The following is a 20,060-nucleotide window of genomic DNA, read 5'->3' as shown; positions in this document are numbered from 1 at the left end:
CGCATGCACACACTCTCTCAGCACGCGCACGCACGCGGCTTGGCCCGCGCGCCCCCTCCGCGGGGCGGGGTCGGAGCCGGCTCGCGGGACTCCACTTCCCAGTGTGCCCCGCGGGGACGCGAGCATCCCCTGAGGAAGAAGGCCGGAGCGCGGCGGCCGAACGTCGGCGGCGCGGGTCCCGCCGCACGCAGGCACGCACGCACACGGGCGCACCCCTGGCCCCGCCCCCGGAGGCCCCGTGCGGGAGCGCGCTCGGGCGTGCGCAGGGCGGCGGCGCGGGCGCGGGGGCGCGCGGTGACCGTTGGCGCTGAGGGGAGGAGGCAGCGCGGCCGCCGCCGTTGCGCAGATCCGGGCCGCGGCTGTGGGGAGGGCGCCGGGGCCAGTGACCTTCCGGAGGCGGGAGCGAGCCTGGGGGCCCGGACTCCGAGCGCCGTCACCGCCGCCATGAACAACTCGGGCGCCGACGAGATCGGGTGAGGACGCGCCGGCCCGCGCCGCCGTCTCGGCCGGCCCCCGCCCAGACCGGCCCGGCCCGTCAAGGTCACGCCGCGGGGCCGCGCCGAGCCGGCGGCCGGGGGTCCGGGGGCGCGACGGGCCGGGGTCCCCTGGGGTTCCGGGCACCCCGCTGCCTCGTGGCCTGGGACCCCGAGCGGGAACCGGCAGTCCAGGGAGTCCTGTGGGTCTGGTCTCCCCGCCGCCTCGTGGTCGGAGACCCCGAGGTTCAACCGGAGAGAATCCGAGGAATCTTGGAGGTCCAGGCGCCCTGCCGCTTCCTGACCAGGAACCCGGAACCTGACCTGGGGGTTCTTGGGGGTCCCCTCTGTTTCATGCTTGTGGGAGACCCCGCCGCCTGGCCAGAGTTTACCGTCGGGGCCCCTCGGTCGGAAACCTAGGGGGTCCGGGGCATCCTGTCTGCCCCTGCACCTATATTTCCCACTGGCGGGGGGCAGAATCGTCCCCGCGCCCGTGTTTTTCCTTGGGGACCTCGAACAGGAACCTGGGGGGTCCAGGGCGCCCCCAGCCCGTGCGCGAACTTGGCGGCTCAGCGCACGTGGCGGCCTGGTCGCGGGGGGTTCCAGTGCTGCCGCCGCCCAGCTTTTCCCACCCAGGACTCAAAGCGGCGGCCCCTCCACCATCCACTCCACTACCAAGTGAGGGTTTGCAAACCGAGGGCCCGAGGGCCAAGGTCATAGGGGCCGGTCCCCGGTCTGCTTGCCGCGCACCCTGAAGTGTCCACCATCTCGGCGCCTCCGCGCCACCTGATGGGTGTCTGCAACTGTTGTTTTCATGTTGCTCGAGCCCCTTCCTGCTCAGCCCCCATCTAAGCCCCATGGGTGTGTTTGAGATAGAGACCTGGAAACTTGGTCGGTGGACTGACGGTGGTGATTCTGAGGTCTTTCTTCTCCTTGGTGTAGCTATTAGCGAGAGGAGGTTTGTTATAGCTAAGTTTTCCCTTTTAATTATACCCTTGCCTAATGCTAAACGAGCGGGAGAGCAGGGAAGCACTCCCAGAGGAACCAGAAAATCCATTTCTGCCCTAGTCTGGGGGTTTGGTCTAGTTTTCTTTGCAGAGACTGGCTCCTACAGCGTCAGCATAATTTTATAGTTAAATCCTTTTTGCGAAGATGGCAAAACAGCCTGGGCTGGGTTTCCCTGGCCTTGTGTACATTTCTGAGTGCCCTTCGCTTTGAACAGATGCAGTGTTTACAAAACGTTTGATTTGGTGAGTAAGTCATTGTTTGCTGCTGGATGGCTGGCCAGGCTCCGGCAGCAGGTTACACCAGAAGACAGAAAATGTGTTTGTGGGTTCCCAGATCCAGAGTCCCCACGGCTCTTAGAGCACCAGAAAGAAGGCACTTAGCTTCTAGCCTGGTCTGTTTGGGAGAGAGGTGCAGGCCCTGGCAGTCTGAGCTGTGTGTAGGGTAAATGAAAAGTTGCAGCACTTCCGATGGGAAACTAGCCTGTGGGCAGAATGAAAGTTGTAGCCCAAAGGGCCGGACTTGAGGGGGGCCAGCAGTCTCCCTCAGCCAAACGGATCTTTTCCTGACTTCCTTAGGTCTGGAGGGAAGGGAGCCTCCAGATCTAGGAGGCCTGCCTTATTTTTGAGGTAGTCAGGCTGGGCTCCCTGGCAGTTCCCCTGTACAGCTTGTACCAGCCCATGGGCGAGGGCGGAGCCAGGATCCCTACTGGTTCTGGAAGGTCCCACACTCTGTACCGTAGACCCACCCCAGACCCACAGGCAACCTGGAGAGGCCGCAGAGTTGGTAGCAGGATGGGATCAGGGACTGCCTGGCTGTGTTCCCTGCCCCGGCACCCCAGCGAATCCAGCCAGGCCACCTGACTTCTAAAGCTGTAGATCTCGGGTGTCCCGGGAACTGGTCATTGCTGCCCCACAGCACTGCTCAGTTTCTGTTTCCTGCAGGAGCCTTGTTTCTGGCGGCTATGGGGAGTGCAGGTCCACCTTAACTTCCTTGTTCTGGTGGCTGTTCCAGTGCAGTACTTGTGACCCCGCTGGCTCCCTGACCATGGGCCCCCTTGTTTGTGGGGGGGACCGCAGTTGCCCACTCAGGGTGGTTGCCACATGACTCTCAGAGGAAGCAATTGCCTGTGTCGCGGGGATGTGACAGTCTGACTGGTCACTGGTGGCACCCACTGTCCTCTCTGACTGCCTTCACTGTGGTGTCCAGTCAGCCTCTCTGAGTGGCTCTTGGGGAGAGTTTGACAGGCCATGGGGCGGCTGCCCTCCTGGATGGGGATCCACATCCTCAGGAAGTGTGTGATGCTTGGATGCCACCCCACTGGGGAACTGCGCTTCTGCACTGGAGTCTCTGAAGGCAGACCTTCCCTGCATCTGGACGTGATGGGCTGGGCTTTTCAGCCCTGGTTGTCACAATGGCCCGGTGGCCAGAGTGGAACCAGGGCGGGTCTCAGGGCAGAGGGCCAGGGGGAGCGGCCACTGTTACACGTGGCCTCGCAGGGAGCTGTCGGTGTAGTAGCCTGGTCTCTGCCATGGCCTTGGAGAGTCAATCTGAAGGAGAGTCTTCTGACTGAGGTTCCTGGAGCTGACAGGTTGTGGAGGCAAAGAGGAGTGAGTGGGGCTTTCATCTGGCAGACGTCGTTCTGCTGGCAGCCCGTGGGCTGGTGAGGAAGGACCCCGATGTGTCTGAAGAGAGGGTTCTAGGGGGACCTGTGAGGGGAGCAGCACTGGCTGTGGGTCTCTGGGAGACAGACCTGGGCAGGTTGGGGGGTGGGTAGTCAAAGGCCGGAGGTGGGTGGGGGTGGAGGCCATGTGGGTCTTGGGTGACTTAGCTCCGAGGGGTCTGAAGGTGAGCCGACGGGTCCATGGGCCAGCTCTCTGTGGAGTGGTTGGTGTGGAGCTCTGGCTGGGTCACCGGGTGTGGACCTGGAGTGTGCCAGGCCGGCTTGCCAAGGCCTAAGGGAGTGAGCACCCGTGGCGGGAGTCGTCCTTTGGTGGGAAGGAGGTGTCTCGTGTTCTGGACCTGTCCTGGACATTGCAGGGTGGAACAGCATCCCTGGTCTGATGCCCCCGAGGGGTAGGACTGTCCTGTTGAGGTCTCCTGTTTGAAAGACAGTGCTTTTTGAGGCCTGGTTCCCAGTATGTCCAGGCTGCCTGCTCCTGGGGGCTAGGACATGGGTCCAGGGCTGCTTGGACACCTGCACCATTGGCCGTGAGGGTTGGGGGCAGTTCCACTTGACCCTTATCTGGTTCCAGACAATGTGGCAGAGCCTCCTTGGTGGAGCAGACTGAGGCTTAGGAGGGTCAAGGGACCTGGTCAAGGTTATTCTTGGCATGGCTGAGCTAGAGTGGGGAGCCCGCACTCCTGGTGAGCTGGCCTGCTGCGCCTTCCGTGATGCTCCTGCAGTGCTTTCTCTTGGGGGGTGGTGCTGTGGCCAGGTTCTGGTGAGAGGTCACTGTCGGTGGGGGGTGGCGCTCTGGCTGGCGAGAACACACTGGTCCTGTCTCGGGGCACTCAGTGAAGGCCAGGCTAGGGTCTCGCGTGTGCAGCCCCCAGAGTCCATGAGAGGTGATCTCCTCTGCAGGTGAAGGAAAGCCCAGACTGTGGGAAGAGACCCCCACCTCACCCCTTGTTTTCGGGGATATAGTCTGTCACAGAGGGCTCAAAATGGGATGGCTCCCTGGCTGCAGGAAGGCGTGAACACGGGCTGTAGAGGAAGAGAGGGCCTGCCAGTTCACATGATGGACCCGGCCTCAGCCCCCTGCCCTCCATCTGGTGGTGCCTGCCATCCACCGGGTGGCTCCTGCTGTAGGCAGCCCGGTTGAGGAAGCCCCCAAAGGCTGACTTGCTGGCATAAGTGGCACATGGTTGCCCTCAGGAGCCATCCAGGACTAGGTTTCAGGTCAGCAGGCAGAAGACGCGGCATGCTGCCCAGAGCCCCCACCCAGTCACTCCTCTGCTGTTGGGGTACAGGCCCAGGAGCCTGCGCTTATCACAGACCACCTGTCTCCGGTGCCAGGGGTGGAGGAGTGGGGTGCAGGGTCTGTGGGGGCCCCCAACTTCAGCTGCAGCTGAGGGATGAATGACACTGTTCAGAGTAGGGCAGGGTTGGAGAGGGAGCCACACAGGGTTAGCTGATCCTTTCACCTGCTGAGTTGAGTATAAACGCTCAACAAGGCCTCAGGTCACCTGGTTCCAAGCAAGTCTGGGCTGGAGGGTGGGCACAGGCCAGTTCCCATGCAGGTGTGTCCGGCTTATCTTGCCCAGGGCCCCTGAGACCACCATGGGTCAGTGAGATCTGTCTGCAGACGGGCAGCAAGAGGAGAGAAAATAGATGAAGCCCCAACACAATGCTGGGCCTGGGGCTCTGTAGTTCTTCCCCAACGTTGTGCCCTGTGCCAGCCAGACCCTAGCGCTTCCTCGGTTTTCACCTCCTAGTATCTGTAACTTAGGGCTGGTAGAGCAGTGACAGGAACAGGAGTGCAGTCCGCCGCCCTCCTCACGTGGGTCAGCGTGCCTTTGCGGACGTGCCACTGTGTCCTGTTTCCCAAACACAGCGAGGTGATAGCATCAGAAAGCCCCATGTCCATGTCGGCTCCCTGGCCAACTCGGAGTGCGAGTTCCAGTGGGTGTTGTCAGCTGCACAGAGGACGGCCTTTCTCGTCTTTTTCCACTAATGTCTGATTTTGAAATTTAAACACGGCTGGAGCGTGGACTGGTCAGACCAGTTCCACCCTCTGCAGCAGCGGGGGCGGGTTGGGTGACTTGGAGGGACACCACTTAGGCCTTCCCATCTTGGTCAGATGCAAGCTAAGCAGGCAGGTATTCCTCTCAGTTGGGGTTTATCCTGGGTGTTCTCAGAATGCTCAAGATTTTGTTTCCTCTCCAAGCTGCTTTTCCACAGCAAACCCATTTGTGCCTATGCCAAAGGCCTGAGCAGAGAGGTGGTCCACACTGGCCTGGGCCAGATCAAGTCCTGTCATTTGCCCGCCTTGGTGTCAGTCGCTGGGGGAGGGGGGCACAGATGGGATTACGCTCCCCAGGGTCTTAGGGAGCAGGAGGAGCCTGCCTGATCTCCCAGGGGTGTGTAGGGGGCGGATGGAATGGTCAGGAGGCTGGGTGTGAGCCCCCTGGCCTCCATCCAGGAACATGCCCTGAATGTGTATGGGGGTGAGGGGCTACCACCCTAAGTGGGGTGGGAAAATTGTTTTTTCTACCCTGAGCCTCTCTCCCCCAGGGAGAGAGCCGCAGTGGGAGGGACCCCTGAGCACAGCTGAGGCCACTGCCTTGGTGGATCTGTCCCCGTGCCCCCGCTGCCGGTTCTGGGCCTCAGTGCAGCCAGCCTCGGGGCTGTTTTGTCTCCAGGCTGTGCAAGGGGGGATTGGCTGTGGACTGGATAGCGCCCAGGTGCCACTCTGAGAGTGCCAGTTTCACTCCTTTTTCTGAGGCAGCATGCGGGATGGAGAGTGCCTTGCCTTGCCTACTTGTCACACCTGCCCCAGTTGGAGCCCACAGCACGGGGCATCTCTCCTTTCAGCCAGCCCAAGTGTGGCAGGCACTGACTGGTGGGCTCCTGGGTTCTGGACCCGACCTGAGGTGTGTAGACACCAGGCACGGAGGCTCTGGGAACGATGGCTCCAGGGAGGCCACCAGTACTTTTCCTCTCACATAGTAGAGCTCTGGCTCGAAAGTGTAGCCTAAGCCACTCAGCTAAGTCCAAGCTCCAGGGGCCTCTCCAGAGATTGGTGGTGCTTACTCATGCCCATGTGCTGGGTACCCTTGCTTTGTTCTAAAGCCCCACCACCGCTGCCCCTTGAGTTTGCCATGTGGGGTCTCAGATGTGGACCTTGAAGTCTTTGGTGTTTGCAGAGCAGTTGGGAAGGGGCTGCACGATCCCACTCCTGTGCTGGCAGGGTTGGGGGTGGCAGTCTGTCTTACTGTGGTTGAGGTCAACATTTGTGTGTGGCTCTGGACATTGTGACTCATACTCCCGCCATTTGGGCAGATCCCGGTGGCATTTTTCATGCTGTACCATGGCCGTGCCCCCGGGTGACCACCCTAGGGTGAGCCCGATGGGCAGCACTGCAGGCAGATCCCTCTGTGGTCGTTGGCCATGCCATGCAGCTTGTGGGGTCTTGGTGCCCTGACCAAGGGTTGAACCCAGGCCTTGGCAGTGAGAGTGTGGAGTCCTAACCACTGGGCTGCTAGGAACATCCTGGGCAGAACCCTCCTGACCCTGAATGTTGTCTTGTTGAATTGCAGGAAGCTCTTCGTGGGCGGTCTTGACTGGAGCACCACTCAAGGTGAGTGCAGATGGGCTGTGGGCATGTGACCTTGTCTTCAAGTTGTGAGAATTAGCTTTTCAATTCTTGACTTACTGTTTGGGTTGCTGGGGGGCACTCGATTGGAGGTAGACTGGGGCAGTGCTTTGGAACTTGATCTTGTGCTGATGCTTCTGGTCAGGGAGGGTGGAGACCGGCTTTGAAGGCAGAGGCTGGAGACGGAGCCAGCAGAGTTAGGCGTTTGTGGTGGTCGCTGTGTTCAGCCTCCGGCCTTGCAGGTGTCCCTCCTTTGGCAGCTCATTCTCCTTCCCGGGGAGACGTGATGCATATTCCTTTCCCTGGCACCCGTCCTTCTGCCTCTCCCTATCCGCCATCCCCACGTCAGCAGGTCAGCCAGCGTAAAGGTTACTGGTTGAACACTCTCCAGGTCAGGCTGCCAGGCTAGTAGCCTGTGACCTGCCTGACGCCTGGCTGTGTGTGTCCTGACCTCTGAGCAGAGACGCTGCGCAGCTACTTTTCCCAGTATGGAGAGGTCGTGGACTGCGTGATCATGAAAGACAAGACGACCAACCAGTCTCGAGGCTTTGGCTTTGTCAAATTCAAAGATCCAAACTGCGTGGGCACGGTGCTGGCCAGCAGACCACACACCCTTGATGGCCGAAACGTGAGTGCCCGGCCCTGAGGAGGCACCTGCCGCCTTCCTGCTTGGTGCCCCTGCGCCTCAGCGCTGTGTGGGTGCCAAGATGGCTTTCCCCTGGGTTGGGTTACAACAGTTATAACTCTGGAAAAAAAAGTTACAGCTCCAAGCTTAGACTGGACGCTGGGCCAGGATGTGGCCCGGTTGACCTGATGGGCCTGTACCCCTGACCCTACCACTGACACCTCCTCTTGTTGGGAGACGAGCCTCCTGTTCACAGCTGATCCTTTGAAACTTCCGACAGATTGACCCAAAGCCATGCACGCCTCGGGGGATGCAGCCGGAGAGGACGCGGCCGAAGGAAGGCTGGGTAAGGGGCCGGGGGTTCCCTCCTGCATGCTTCCCTGGGGCCCTTGCTCAGTCAGACTGAGCGACAGCAGGCCTTCCCGTGTGGTGCTGAGCAGCCAAGCTCCTGAGCACTTGGATTGATTCAGTGCTGGGACCTTTTCGTCTTGTAGCCAAGAAGTATCTTATTAATCTACCTTAGAAACGATGGCTCTTGGCTGTTTATTGTCAGGAACCTCGTGTTCATCCACACCGACTGCTCCCGCTGCCCCACTCAGCACTCTGCTGGCCGCTCCCCTCCAGGGCTGAGGCCTATCTATTTTCGCACCTCGAGGACCCTGTGAGCCTCCTGTGCCCCCCAGGGCCTGGCCAGCTGTCACCAGAGTGTTCCGTTTTCAAGGAGAGCCCTACCAGACATGGTGGACTGGTGCTGTTGAGGGCTGGGACCTGGGAACCTTCATCTCTGGCAGGATTCCCAGCTGTGATGGTAGACAGGGCCTCAGACCAGGTGTGTATGTTTCTGAGTCTAGGAAATATCAAACACAGAAACAGTGGTGTAGTGAACACCTGGGTAGAAATACTGCCCAGGTGCTTCAGTAGTCTGCACAGCTGCGCCTCTGTGTGCTCTGTGGGCACTGTGTCCAGGACGCCCGAGGGGACCAAAATCCATGGGCACTCAAGTCCCTTCTGTAAAACGGCTATGATGGCGTACGTCCTCTATGTATCTTAAATAAATTCTAGTTGACTTCAGTGCCTGATACAGTGTAAATAGCTGGCTGGCATGTGGCAAATTCAAGGTTTGCTTTTGAAACTTTGGACTTCTTTTTCTCCAAGTGTTTTTGATCCGTGGTTGGTCGAATCCCAGATGCAGAGCCCTGTGGAGGTCGGCGCGTGTGTGTGTGCTCATGCCCACCTCTGCTCGTGTCCCTGCCACCAGCACCCCCAACAACGTAGTCTGAGTTCCCGGCTGCGGTGCCTGGGGGAGGCAGCTTCAGGGGTTGTCCGCAGAGGGTGGGATCTGGCCCTGAAGGTGAAGAAGGTGGCGACTGTCCTCAGTCTTAGGAACTTCCCATCACCCTTTGGTCACCAGTGGGGATGGTGCAGGCCCCACTGCTCATTCTCCGAGCCAGAGACACTCTGTTTGGGGCACTTGGGTCCCTGGCCCCTGTTGGCCTGTGAGGCAATCCTGGACTCCCTGGTCCCCTATGGTGTCTGGTCTGCCTTCAAGGACTGTGCCTTGAATAGCAGGGTGTGTTTGGAGGGTTCCCCACGTGGACTAACCATTTTTTCTTTGTTGAAATAGCAGAAAGGACCCAGGAGCGATAACAGTAAATCAAATAAGATATTTGTCGGAGGAATTCCTCACAATTGTGGTGAGACAGAGCTCAGGGAATACTTCAAGAAATTTGGAGTGGTGAGTCCTTGCCCTGCCCACAGCCACGATTGGGGCGGGAGTGGCAGAGCCCTGTGTCCTGGGGAGTCAAGACAGCTCAAAGCACCCCACATGGCCAGTCACCCGCAGGGGAGTGCTTGCTGCAGACAGGGCCAGCTCCCCTCCTGGGAGGCCCTCGGCTGGTTGTAACTCTGCAGTCGAGAGCACTTGACCGCATCTGGAGAAGTGCTGGACATGGCTGGGTCCATTCCTTGCCCACACACACACACACACCCCCCCCAGGACAGGGTGTGAGGGTATTGTTTTCCAGAAGAGGCTAAAATCTTTCAGAACTTCGTGGGCGCTTATACAGGAACTGAATTCTAATAAGGCAGACAGGAGGCAGGCAGGGCCTTGGTGTCAGGGGTCGGGGAGGGAGGCTATCCCTTGTCCTAAGCAGAAGCACATGGTCACCTCCAGCTTCCACCGAGCACATGTTCTCTGGCTGCAGTGTGCTTGTCTAAGGGGCGCCTATGCGTGCCCAGAGCCTGGCAAGGAACTCATGCCACAGTGCACGATGCGGGAGCATGGGGAGGATGCGGGCCCAGCCAGGCCAGCGGCATCAACCCTGAGTGGGAGGTCCTGGCACATGGAGCCCTGGGCCCCGGGTGACCCACCACTGGTCCTGCCCTGCCTATGAGCACCCCTCAGCCTGCTCACGGCCCTGAGGGGCTCACACCCCAGGAAGTGGGCCTTTTGCCTTGGGACCTCCTGGCTGTGGCCAGACATGCTGCCTGCCGACCTGGGCCCTCAGACTCCTGTCTCTGTTACAGGTCACAGAAGTGGTCATGATCTACGATGCGGAAAAGCAGAGGCCTCGAGGTAAAAGAGATCGAGTTTGTCCTTGTCCTTCCCCTCAGATGGCAAACTATTTCACACTTAGGTGGTGGTTGTAGCGAGCCTGGCCTCAGCACAGGGTGACTCGAGGCTAGCGTAGTCCTTCCCGCGCAGCCCTGGCCTGTCTGCTTTCAAAGGTCAGGCGGTACAGTCTTGGGGTTCTTTCATTTTTGTTTTGTTTTTTAAGCTCATTCTTTGGAAGTTTTTCCAACTTGACATGTATTTCAGCATGGTTTCTGTTTTTAAGCGTGTCCTGAAAGATGAGTGGTTTTGTTAAATGGTGAACTTCCTCAATTATGACCATCTCCTGTTTGAAGTTCACTCAGTGAAGGCGGGGGTTTCATTTCATGTTGTTAGGCTAGGTCTCCCCCAGCTCGGCTTGAACGTGGAGTTTCTTTGGTGCGTCCCATGCTTTTTTCTTGTTTTCCTGTTCTTTTTCCTGAAGTCTGTGGGACTGAAGTCTGTGAGGCGCGAAGCTGCCCCAGCTGCCCACACCTGCACGGCCACATTGGTTTGCAAGGCTGGGACACTGGGCACCCAATTTGCGAGCCGTTTTTTTTTTTTTTTTTTTTTTTTTTTCTTTTCCTTTTTTTTTTTGGCTGCTGCTGTTTGTCCCCGCCTCTGTGTTTTGGTTCCTGAACCGCTTTTGGACCGGCCTCGTGAGCCGAGTGCGTCCAGCCCGCGGCCCCTGCCCAGCCCCTGGAGGCACTGCACCAGCCGCGCGCCCGCAGCATGCGCCCGCCATGCTGGAGAATAGTTTGCCATTTGAACCTCACCCTCCTCTCCCTCCATGGTTAAGTAACGTACTTTCACCTCATGTTGATTAAGCTGTTAAGTCTTAGTCTTAACTTTACATAGACGTACTTGCTTAGTGATGCACTTAAGTGTTTTCATAGAAAAGTACAGTAATGTTAAGTAAGTTGTTTCTCCTTTTCTCTCTGTGAATTATTTGTGATTAACGATATCTCTTTAGATTTCTCTTCTCCAGGTGCTAAATTATATCACACAGGTACAGGCCAGTCCCGCAGTCAGAGGAGGGAGCGGGCTTTGCTCCAGTGGGGTGTAAACGAAGTTTCAGTGTGTTTCTGTTCCGCTTCCTCAGCGGTGATGTCGCCTCTTGACAGACGCATCCCTAGAGGGCCCGCCCCGGGGCTCCCTCCCCACGACTCACCGCCTCTTGCACTCTAAGGACCGCGAGCCCTGTGGCTTCAGACCCTCCTGCACTTGGAGAAAACGTTCACTTTCTCACATGCCGCTCATCACCCATGTTGTGCTCCACCACTTGCCTCCGATCTTGGGGCATCTTGGGACATGGGGTCCTGAGGCTGCTCTTAGATCCCCTGCAGGGCTGCCTGCCGTCTTTGGCCTGGGCCCTGGGGTGCACCGGGCTGCCTGGGCAGGGTCTGGGCAGGAGGGGTTGGCAGGAGGGCACTCCAGGCTTGACCCGCAGATCCGCGTTCCGTGTGGGTCCTGCCATCCTCAGCCGTGGGCCTTGGCGAGTCCCCGTGGGTCCCCCAGTGCTAGGTGGGCGGAGGGTGGGCACCACACCAGGAGCAGCAGTTGGTCAGCAGGTGCCCCAGATAGTGTAATGTGTCCCCTAATTTCTCTTCCTGAGCCTTCCATGCAGCCTCTGCTTACCCCTCCCTCCCTGTCCCACGGTCCATCTGAGCACCCATGCCCCTCCCAGGACTTGGTCCCCGTGCCCCTGGCCCTGCCTCTGCCCCCTCACACTGCCCCTCCACTGCCCACACCCCCATTGCCTGGCCTGTCTTCTCTGGTCTGTTTCTTGTGTCTTCTCATGTGGTGTGCGGGCTCAGGCTATGTGCCTGTGTCATGCTTGGACACACATATGTGCTGGAGATCTGGCCCCCACCCCATGAGGCTGGCGCCCACATTTCTGAGCTAAGCTGCTTTTTTTTTTCCCGTCTTTGTCCTCTTCCCACCTTGGTTCTGCCAGGAGTCTTTCCCCACGGTCCCTGCGACCGTGGCCCCACATCCCTCTTTGTTCAGCTTGAGAGGCCAGAATCCCAGGGCTGCCCCATCCTGTATCCACATCCCTGGAAGCTCTGTGCCCCGCGCCTCCCCTGCACCCTCGTCCCTTCTCTGCACCCCTCTTCTGACCCTCCTCTGCCCTTCCCTGGTCTGTCCTTTGTTCCGAAGGGTTTTCCGGCAGTTGCTGCCATGAGTGGTCTTAGTGCTCAGCGCAGTTGGGCCCCCGGGGACGAACAGCAGCCTGAGGGCTGGACACGCAGGCTAGCCAGGCGGCCCCGCCCACCAGACCAGCAAACTTCGTTTATACTGCACTCTCTTGTGTTTGGGAAACACTAAATTGTCTTTCCCGTTAAAATTGTCCTTTTGACGACATGGTGCCTCTTGCTCTTGCTGCTGACAGCAGTGTTTGAGCTGCTGGAACCCCTTGTGGCCTGTATCTCTGTGTATTTAGTCCATAGATACGTACAGATATAGACACTGTGTGCATATGTATGGTACTTGGGCAGGACTCCTCGGGCTTACCCAACAGTGTTGGGCAAGCTTGGCGAGGCTCTCACTGTGGTAGAGACGTGCCTCCGTTAACGCTAGAGCAGTGTATGGCTGCTGTCAGCACTAGCTGCCGAGCGATTGCCAGCCGAGGGGGAGGACCCTGGGTTTCAGAAAAGCACAAGTGCACCCATGACACATTTGGGGCTGCCTGCCCGCTGGGCCCTTACCACCCCACTGTCCAGACAGCGGCTAAGACACGCCCAGGGGTCACAAGGTCGTCTTTGATTTATAACTGGCCGCAGCGTCTGGGCTGAGATCAGCTCCTGCCCCGCAGCCTCACACACCGGCTTCGCTGAAACCCTTGGTCGATCCCTCGGCCCGTCCCTAATACTGTTCATCATCCTGTTTTGTGTCACAACACCCTGCTACCTTGATTCACTCTTCGTCGTTGGCTAGGTTTTGGATTTATTACTTTCGAGGACGAACAATCAGTGGACCAGGCTGTCAACATGCATTTTCACGACATCATGGGCAAAAAAGTGTGTAGTTGTAGTTTTATTTTACCTTAAGACCAAACCAAGTCTTAGGCAACCTAGGGATTTCACTGGAGAGGAGATCCCTTGGCAGGAGAAGGGCCGGGCAAGTGGTCCTGGGACCCCTCCTGTGGGTCGGACCTGATTCAGGAGCCCCTGGCTCTAGAGCCCCTGGGGATGGCCGGGAGGGTGGGCGGGCTGCGTCCAGTGAAGTCACGGGTTGCCTCAGGCTTGGTTTCAGTGACCTCTCCTTCAGATGTGTGTCCCTTCCCTGACTGTCCCATGCCGGCCTGGAACGTGCCAGGCCGTGAACCTTTGAGAACTGGTTCCGTGTAAAACTGACGGCAACATAAACATCCTGAAGGATTGGTTTCCAAATTGGGTCACTTACTGTGAACTCGGTCCGACCACATGCTCCTGGTAGTTCTTAACTCCATGCAGTCAAGTGACCTCTGGTTGTTTCATCTTCATACTGTGTTGCTGCCTCGGAGGGAAACTCAGAAAGTGGCCTGATCCCTCCTCGCCTCGTCTCCCAGGCCCCTGGCTCCTTGTTCCTGAGGCAAGCCCAGTACCCCCTGCCAGAGCCCCGGCCACCCCATCAGCTGAGACACGGAGGGAACATGGCCCAGGGTGGCCCCTCTGTCCCTCACATCACAGATGGGCAGCTGGGTCAGCTCCACCTGAGCCTGCTGTGCAGGAGACACAGGCTGTTCTAGGCGCTCATCGGTGGCTAGTTTAGGGTTGGCATGCAGGTCTCCGGGATGCGTGCCGTCATGAACACAGGTTCCGAGGTGCCTGTGTACCCTGCTCAAGGTCCTGTGATGGCTACAGCTGGGGGAACAGTGAGGGCCTCCTCAGGGTGGGGTCTGCTCCCAGGGACAGAGTCCAGCCTCAGCCCTGTCTCAAAGGGCAGGGGCCCACTTGTAGTTAAAACCTGAGTACAGGCCAGGAAGAGCAGATTTTTTTTTTTTTTTTTTAAATCACAAGGGCTGCTTTGCTTTGTAAGCAGGAACCGTATTCCCTTAAGGAAAGTGTGTGAAGACTCATTAATTTGAGTTCTTTGAAATGTCCTGCTGCCACACCGCCTGGAGCTAGCAGAGGTTTTGTTCCCCTCTGAGGAGCGTCCTTGGGGCACTGGAAGGTGGGGTCTTTGTGCCTCTGCGCCCTCCTTGTCCTCTCACAGAACGGGGTTTAGGCCAAGTTGACGGGGTTCTGAATACACAATGTTTGCCAGGCTCCGAGACCCCAAGGACGACTCCAGTGAATTCATTGTCTCTTTCTCATTAAAATTTATCCTATAAGCAAGAGCAACTTAGGATTCTTGAGTGCTGATGCAGCCCTGGAGTTGGGGGTCTGCTTTCATTCGGCCCAGACTGAAAAGGCTGTGTGAGGGGGGCATGCAGCCTGGCGGGGCGGGCACCTGGTCCTCCGCCCGCCCTCCGCATGCAGTGGTTCCTGGCACCTCCAAAAGGGAAGGCTCCTGGGCTGCTGACCTAACACAGTATGAAGATTGCTTACTGATTCAAATGTCCATTTTATTGCATGTTTGTTTACTTTTTTGTTAGATGTAATGTAAGATTCTCTTATCACATCCATCCCCTCTGACATTATTTTGAGTTAATTGAGATTCTTTAAGCGTTAGCCTGGGGAAGGTAAGTCTTTTATCTTCCATTAGACATTTAAAATACAAAACCTAAGTAAACCAACTGTGTTTCTCAGGTATGAGCTGGAAGCGCAGGCAGGTGGGGGCTCTGAAGAGGGCCTGACTGCCGGAGCGGCCAGGAAAAGGGCTGCGCTTGGGGGGAGGAGCCTGGCCTCTGTGTCCCTGGGTCTACACTGTCCCTTAACTTGACCCAAAGACCCCCTTGTCATACACAGAACTCTGCAGACTCTTGGTCCTCAGCCCAGTCTGCAGTGGGTGGGGCCTCACATGTTTTATAGTTGGATCTGTTGTACCTGAGAAACATTTTTTTAGACAAAAAATTAAAACTTTTTAAGAAAAAAGTTACTAGTCTAAATAAGGTTTATAGTTAAGTATTTAGTTTTAAGTCATAATAAGATGCTAAGTGTAGTCATAAGTTACCTGAGGGTGTGTCTGAAGGGAAGGGGGCTTGAGACCCCTGGTGTCTCCCTAAATCAGAGCTTGGTTTGTCCAGGTGGAAGTTAAACGGGCTGAACCTCGGGACAGCAAGAGCCAAGCGCCGGGACAGCCAGGTGCCAGCCAGTGGGGCAGTCGGGTCGTGCCCAACGCCGCCAACGGCTGGGCAGGCCAGCCCCCGCCTACGTGGCAGCAGGGATACGGCCCACAAGGTAAGGGTGCTGCTTGCCCACCAGCCCCAGGAGCTTCCTGCAGCTCTGGCACCTGGGTGGGCCATGTGGGATACGGGAGCCAGAACTGTGGAGTGTCGTCGCCCAGGGCCAAGTGGGTCTGTCCCCTCTGCCACCCCCAGGTGCCCAGGGGTGCTGGGGCGGTACCTCCAGGGGAGGTCAGGGGTCATGCCCAGCAGCCAGCTTTGCCCCCAGGGCAAGCACTGAGTCTGGAGTGGACGTGGGCAGGTCAGGCTGTCTTCAGAGCTTCACTTGGATGCTCCTCAGAGGAGCAGGGAGGAAACATGAGCCCTGCCTTGTGGGCCCTTTGGGTCTGTTCCAGCTCCCCTGGCTTTGCGCTTGCCATGTAGCAGGAGTGGACCTTTCAGAGACCACTTGGGATGGCCAGGAGCCTCCATGGCCTTTAAAACCTAGAGAAGGGCTTCCAAGGAAGGATACCAGTACCCTGAGCTGTAGAACTGGTTCTACCTGGCTCCAAGTTTTACCCGGTCTCTTCAGAGCTGGCTTTAAAAGTGTTTTTTATTGCAAAATGAGCCACAGCTATAGGAAACCGGTTAGTGAGACCGAATGCTCTCACACTCATCACAAGGAAAGAACCAGCACTTAGCCAGAGGACACTCCGGGTCCCCGCTCTCCTGGCTGACAGCCTCCCTACTGGGTGTCCCTGGAGCTGCTCTGACGTCTTTCCCCTGCACCTGAGATGTGTCAGGAAGTTGGGTCCCCTGGCGGGGGGCAGGGTCTCCCAATCCATACCTGGTGCTCATGTGGCACACCCCACCCCCCATGTCTCCTTGCAGGAATGTGGGTGCCGGCAGGACAGGCGATTGGTAAGTCCCTGCTGGAAGAAAGCCTAGAAGAGCAGGATCTGAGCGGGGTGGGGCAGGGCAGGCGGGAAAGGGGCTTCTCCGCCTCACCTGTATGCTGTGTTCCAGGTGGCTATGGACCACCCCCTGCAGGAAGAGGAGCCCCCCCGCCGCCCCCACCCTTCACCTCCTACATTGTGTCTACTCCTCCTGGAGGCTTCCCGCCTCCCCAGGGCTTCCCCCAGGGCTACGGCGCACCCCCACAGTTCAGTAAGTGCCTTGGGCCCCTGGGGGTGGGCCTGGGACATGTCAGCACAGAGAGCCGGCTCCCCACACCTCAGGTGAGGGCTGGACTCACCTTGTCCACTCGGCTGGATTCTCTGTCCCCAGCAGCCCGTACCCACCAAAAGAAGATTGCCCCCCTTGACCCCATTGGGCCGGCAGGTGGGGCTGCTAGGGCACGTCGTTCAGCCGGCAGGAGGAGTCCTCCCCCTTCCAACCCTCTCCAACCCTGCGCTGCGTGCTGAGTGGGCCATCTGTGACCAGGGACCCAGGACACTGCAGTTATGTAGCCCTGCCATGGCATGCGAGCCACCCGACAACCAAGTCAGGCTGCCACTCCTGGCCCAGGCCTAGATCACTTTCATTTCTAATAGGAAAGAGCAGGTCTTTCTTCATGGACGCCCACACTTCCCATCCTCCTGGGACCCTGGGCTTGGAACGCAGCCCCACCTCACTCTGCCAGGCCACTGGCTGGTCGCTGTCTGCCCAGCAGGGGTCGTCCCCTGGGCTGCAGGCTGGACAGTTGGGGTGGATGCATGTGGTTCTGGCGGCTGAAGAGCATGAGCACCGCGTCTGTGTCTGTTTCCTGTCTGTCCACAGGTTTCGGCTACGGACCTCCACCTCCCCCACCAGATCAGTTCGCCCCTCCAGGGGTTCCCCCACCACCAGCCACTCCCGGAGCCGCACCTCTGGCCTTCCCACCACCTCCATCTCAGGCCGCCCCAGACATGAGCAAACCACCGACTGCCCAGCCCGACTTCCCATACAGCCAATATGGTGAGTGCCTTGCTCCCCATCCACCTGAGGGTTGGGTGCCACAGGACTGTGGGATTGCTTACAGGGCCCAGACTTGAGCAGGCCTGAGGTGGGCTCTTGGCCAGGGTGCTGGTGTGGAGGAGCATTCACGGCTTGGCACCTGTGTCCGGGGCCTGTGGGTGTGGGGGCCCCAGCGGGCCTGCGCCGTGTGCGTCTGGATCTGCCATATGCAGGGTGGGCTTGTGGGCCATGTGGCATCAGTATGCATCCAGCTTCACCAAGGGGTTCTCACCAAGTAGGTGCTGGAGACCAGGGTCTGCGGCCCATGAGAGCAGCTCAAGTGGGGGCGGGGCATGGGGCTCTCTTGTGCTGAACAGATGCCCCCCCCAGCACCCCCACATCTCAGGCTCTTGTGCCCTCGGGGCCTTGCCCAGCTGTGGTCATGTGGCTTCTCGCCTCACCCAGAGCAGGACACCGCGGTGGTGGGTGCAGTGTTGCTGACCCCTAGAGGGGATGTACGAGCGACTGAGCAAGCATGTGCCCCCCCATCCCCTGCTCCTCTGCCAAGGCCCCCCGGGGCAGTTACCCTGGTCTCATCTCTCGCCAGGCCTGGGCACCTCTTCTCCAGAGCCGCCAGGCTTCGGCCCACACTTTGTTTACACTCTTTTGGTCAGGCTGAGCAGTGATGTGGCCTAGGTAGGTGGTGCCTCCTCCTCCATGGTCCCCACTGCCTGTGCCTGGGCCACGGACGGCACCTCCTCTGCCGTTCTGGGCGGGGGTGGACTCGGCGGTGCCCTTAGGGACGGGCCCTTGCCAGGGTGAGGACCTCAACTGGCCACCACCCCACTGGGCCTGGAGCTCTGCCCTCACGGTTGGCACCACCAACCCAGGGGACCTCGTGGGGCGGGTTGGCCCTACTCAAAGGAGGGGCAGCACTGTTGGGCTCCAAGCTCTGCAGCTAGCCTGATCTGTAATGTTTCCTCAAATCCTGGAATCTGCCATGTCCACCCTGAGTTCCACTGGAGAATAAACTTTGTAGGAGCCTGTGGTCCCCGAGGTCTGGCCAGGTGTCTGTTTCCAAGCTTGAAGCCTTCGCCAGCCGCGAGGGTGCGCTGCAGGCCCCCAGCCCCAAGACAGGGCAGTAAGTGCGGGAAGGGGTCTCAGAGCTGCTCTCCTTTCTGTGAAGATGGCTGCCCGGGTCCCAGTGGGGCTCCGGGGGGGTCCCTCCACCCACTGGGTCCAGGCCCCACCCCAGCTCACCGGGCTCTTCCCCGCAGGTTATGGACAGGACTTGGCCAGCTTCGGACAGGGCTTCTCAGACCCCAGCCAGCAGCCCCCCTCCTATGGGGGCCCCTCGGTGCCTGGCTCGGGGGGTCCCCCCGCTGGCGGAAGTGGCTTTGGACGCGGTCAGAACCACAACGTACAAGGATTCCATCCCTACCGACGCTAGCCGCAGCCCCTTCTTGCAGACGGCAGGCGGCTGAGACCAGGATTCAAACTTGTGAACTCGTGACAATCACAAACTTGGTGGAAATACCGACTCGACCGTGGGGGGAGGGGGGGAGGCTTTTGGCGGTGGCTGTGGGTACCTGGACTGAGGTTTTTAAATATATTTCTTTCTCTAACCCATCAGCACAATAAAAAAAAAGTCACTGGTTCAACAACAGGGTTTAAAAAAAATTCTTCAGCTTTAATTCAAAACTTCAGGTTTCTTTTTCTTCCTTTTTTTTTTTTTTTTTGAAATTATTTTCCTGAGCCTTTATTTTACCGTATATTGTAAACTTTTATGTTATAGAAAAAAATATACATTTACAAATTGTGAGATTTTTAAGAGAAATTTTCTACGATGTATACTCGCTTATTTTTTAATTTAAAACAGGGTTTCCGTCGGCACTGGTGGAGGTAAGGGGCGTTTTTAGTCCCTTGCTCCTGGCTTTGAGGGTTGGGACTTGTTGGTCCAGAAACTCTGGGAGCATAAAGAAGAAATCTACTGAGTGTGTTTTGTTTTTTGTTTTCTTCTCTGCTTTTGTCGACTGGCGTGCCTGGCCATATCTGCAGGTGCGTTGTGGGGCCGCGCCTGCCTGTGTCCACCCGCCATCCAGAACCAGGGGGCCAGGCTGGCCCATCTCCCGTGCTCGGGGCTTCAGGGCGTCCGCGCTGACCAGTTTGAATAAAGAAAGTGCGTTTGGACTAGAAACCCACGTTGTGTCCGTCTTTCCCTCTGCTGGGAGGAGCCCCTTCCCGTGCGGGGAGCCAGGCCCTCCTCAGCAGGTATGGGGGTCTTGGGGTCTCGAGCCTGGGGTTTGGGGCTTGCTCAGAGCTGCAGACCCCCTGTGAGGGGCCTTGGGCTCTGGGGTCCATTGGCCACTTACTGGGTGCCGAGGAAGAGGAGTTTAGACACATCTGGGTGGGGCTTGCCAGGCCCCTTGCACCCCTGCGGAAGTGACATCTGGACTGTGGCTTCGGGCAGGCTGCTCACCTTTCCAGGTGTTGGCTGTGGGCAGGGGTGGTGGGACTCCCAGTTGAGGGCTCATGGGTGCAGCTCATGGATCTGAAGGTCGTGGTGATGGGCCAGGAACCTGGGGGCAGGGAGGTGGGGCGTCCCACCTACAGAGTTCCTCCTGCCATGTGAAAGGATGGGGCTGTCACTTCACTGTAAAAATCACAAGCAAGATTTTAGGGAAAAAGGGATTTGAAAATGTTCTGGATGGCTCCAGTGTGCCGGACTGGAGATAATGCAATGAATTCAAATAGCCAGAAAGCCCTGGCCCAACCAATAGACCAGAGAGCCAGAGAGAAAGGCACCTTCTCCCCTAGACCCAAAATGCCCCTCTTCCCGTCCCTTCTACATGTCATCTCTTTTAGT

The 20,060-nt window shown here is 58.2% G+C and overlaps 1 protein-coding gene across 7 annotated transcripts; it reads left to right on the top strand.

The window, feature by feature from the left end:
- The first annotated feature begins 272 nt into the window (after positions 1–272).
- DAZAP1 (DAZ associated protein 1) lies at positions 273–19,391 on the top strand. Of its 7 annotated transcripts, none has more exons than XM_040240179.1 (12): positions 296–473; positions 6,741–6,781; positions 7,258–7,424; positions 7,702–7,767; positions 9,046–9,156; positions 9,948–9,996; positions 12,949–13,031; positions 15,182–15,335; positions 16,151–16,180; positions 16,286–16,426; positions 17,039–17,215; positions 17,802–18,461. In XM_040240179.1, exons 1-12 carry the CDS (start codon positions 445–447, stop codon positions 17,888–17,890), a joined length of 1,137 nt encoding a protein of 378 aa, XP_040096113.1. In that variant the 5' UTR covers positions 296–444; the 3' UTR covers positions 17,891–18,461. The 7 variants fall into 7 exon arrangements, with proteins under 7 accessions (XP_040096112.1, XP_040096113.1, XP_040096108.1 ...); XM_040240174.1 differs by lacking the exon at positions 17,802–18,461 and adding an exon at positions 18,472–19,391 and having other exon boundaries at positions 299–473; positions 9,049–9,156; XM_040240176.1 differs by lacking the exon at positions 17,802–18,461 and adding an exon at positions 18,472–19,391 and having other exon boundaries at positions 299–473; positions 9,049–9,156; positions 12,949–13,038.
- The last annotated feature ends 669 nt before the right edge of the window (positions 19,392–20,060 follow it).

Source organism: Oryx dammah, unplaced genomic scaffold, assembly GCF_014754425.2.
Source record: "Oryx dammah isolate SB20612 unplaced genomic scaffold, SCBI_Odam_1.1 HiC_scaffold_5, whole genome shotgun sequence".
NCBI lineage: Eukaryota > Metazoa > Chordata > Mammalia > Artiodactyla > Bovidae > Oryx > Oryx dammah.
Note: the sequence above shows the minus strand (reverse complement) of the source record. Positions and strands in the feature narration are given on the sequence as shown.

What these genes read in the sequence shown, in the direction of transcription:
- DAZAP1 (XM_040240173.1), top strand. Translation starts at nt 445, where the DNA reads ATGAACAACTCGGGCGCCGACGAGATCGG. An exon ending in TCGGGCGCCGACGAGATCGG is followed by an intron (nt 474 to 6,740) that starts GTGAGGACGCGC and finishes GTTGAATTGCAG; the next exon opens with GAAGCTCTTCGTGGGCGGTC. An exon ending in CGCGGCCGAAGGAAGGCTGG is followed by an intron (nt 7,768 to 9,045) that starts GTAAGGGGCCGG and finishes TTGTTGAAATAG; the next exon opens with CAGAAAGGACCCAGGAGCGA.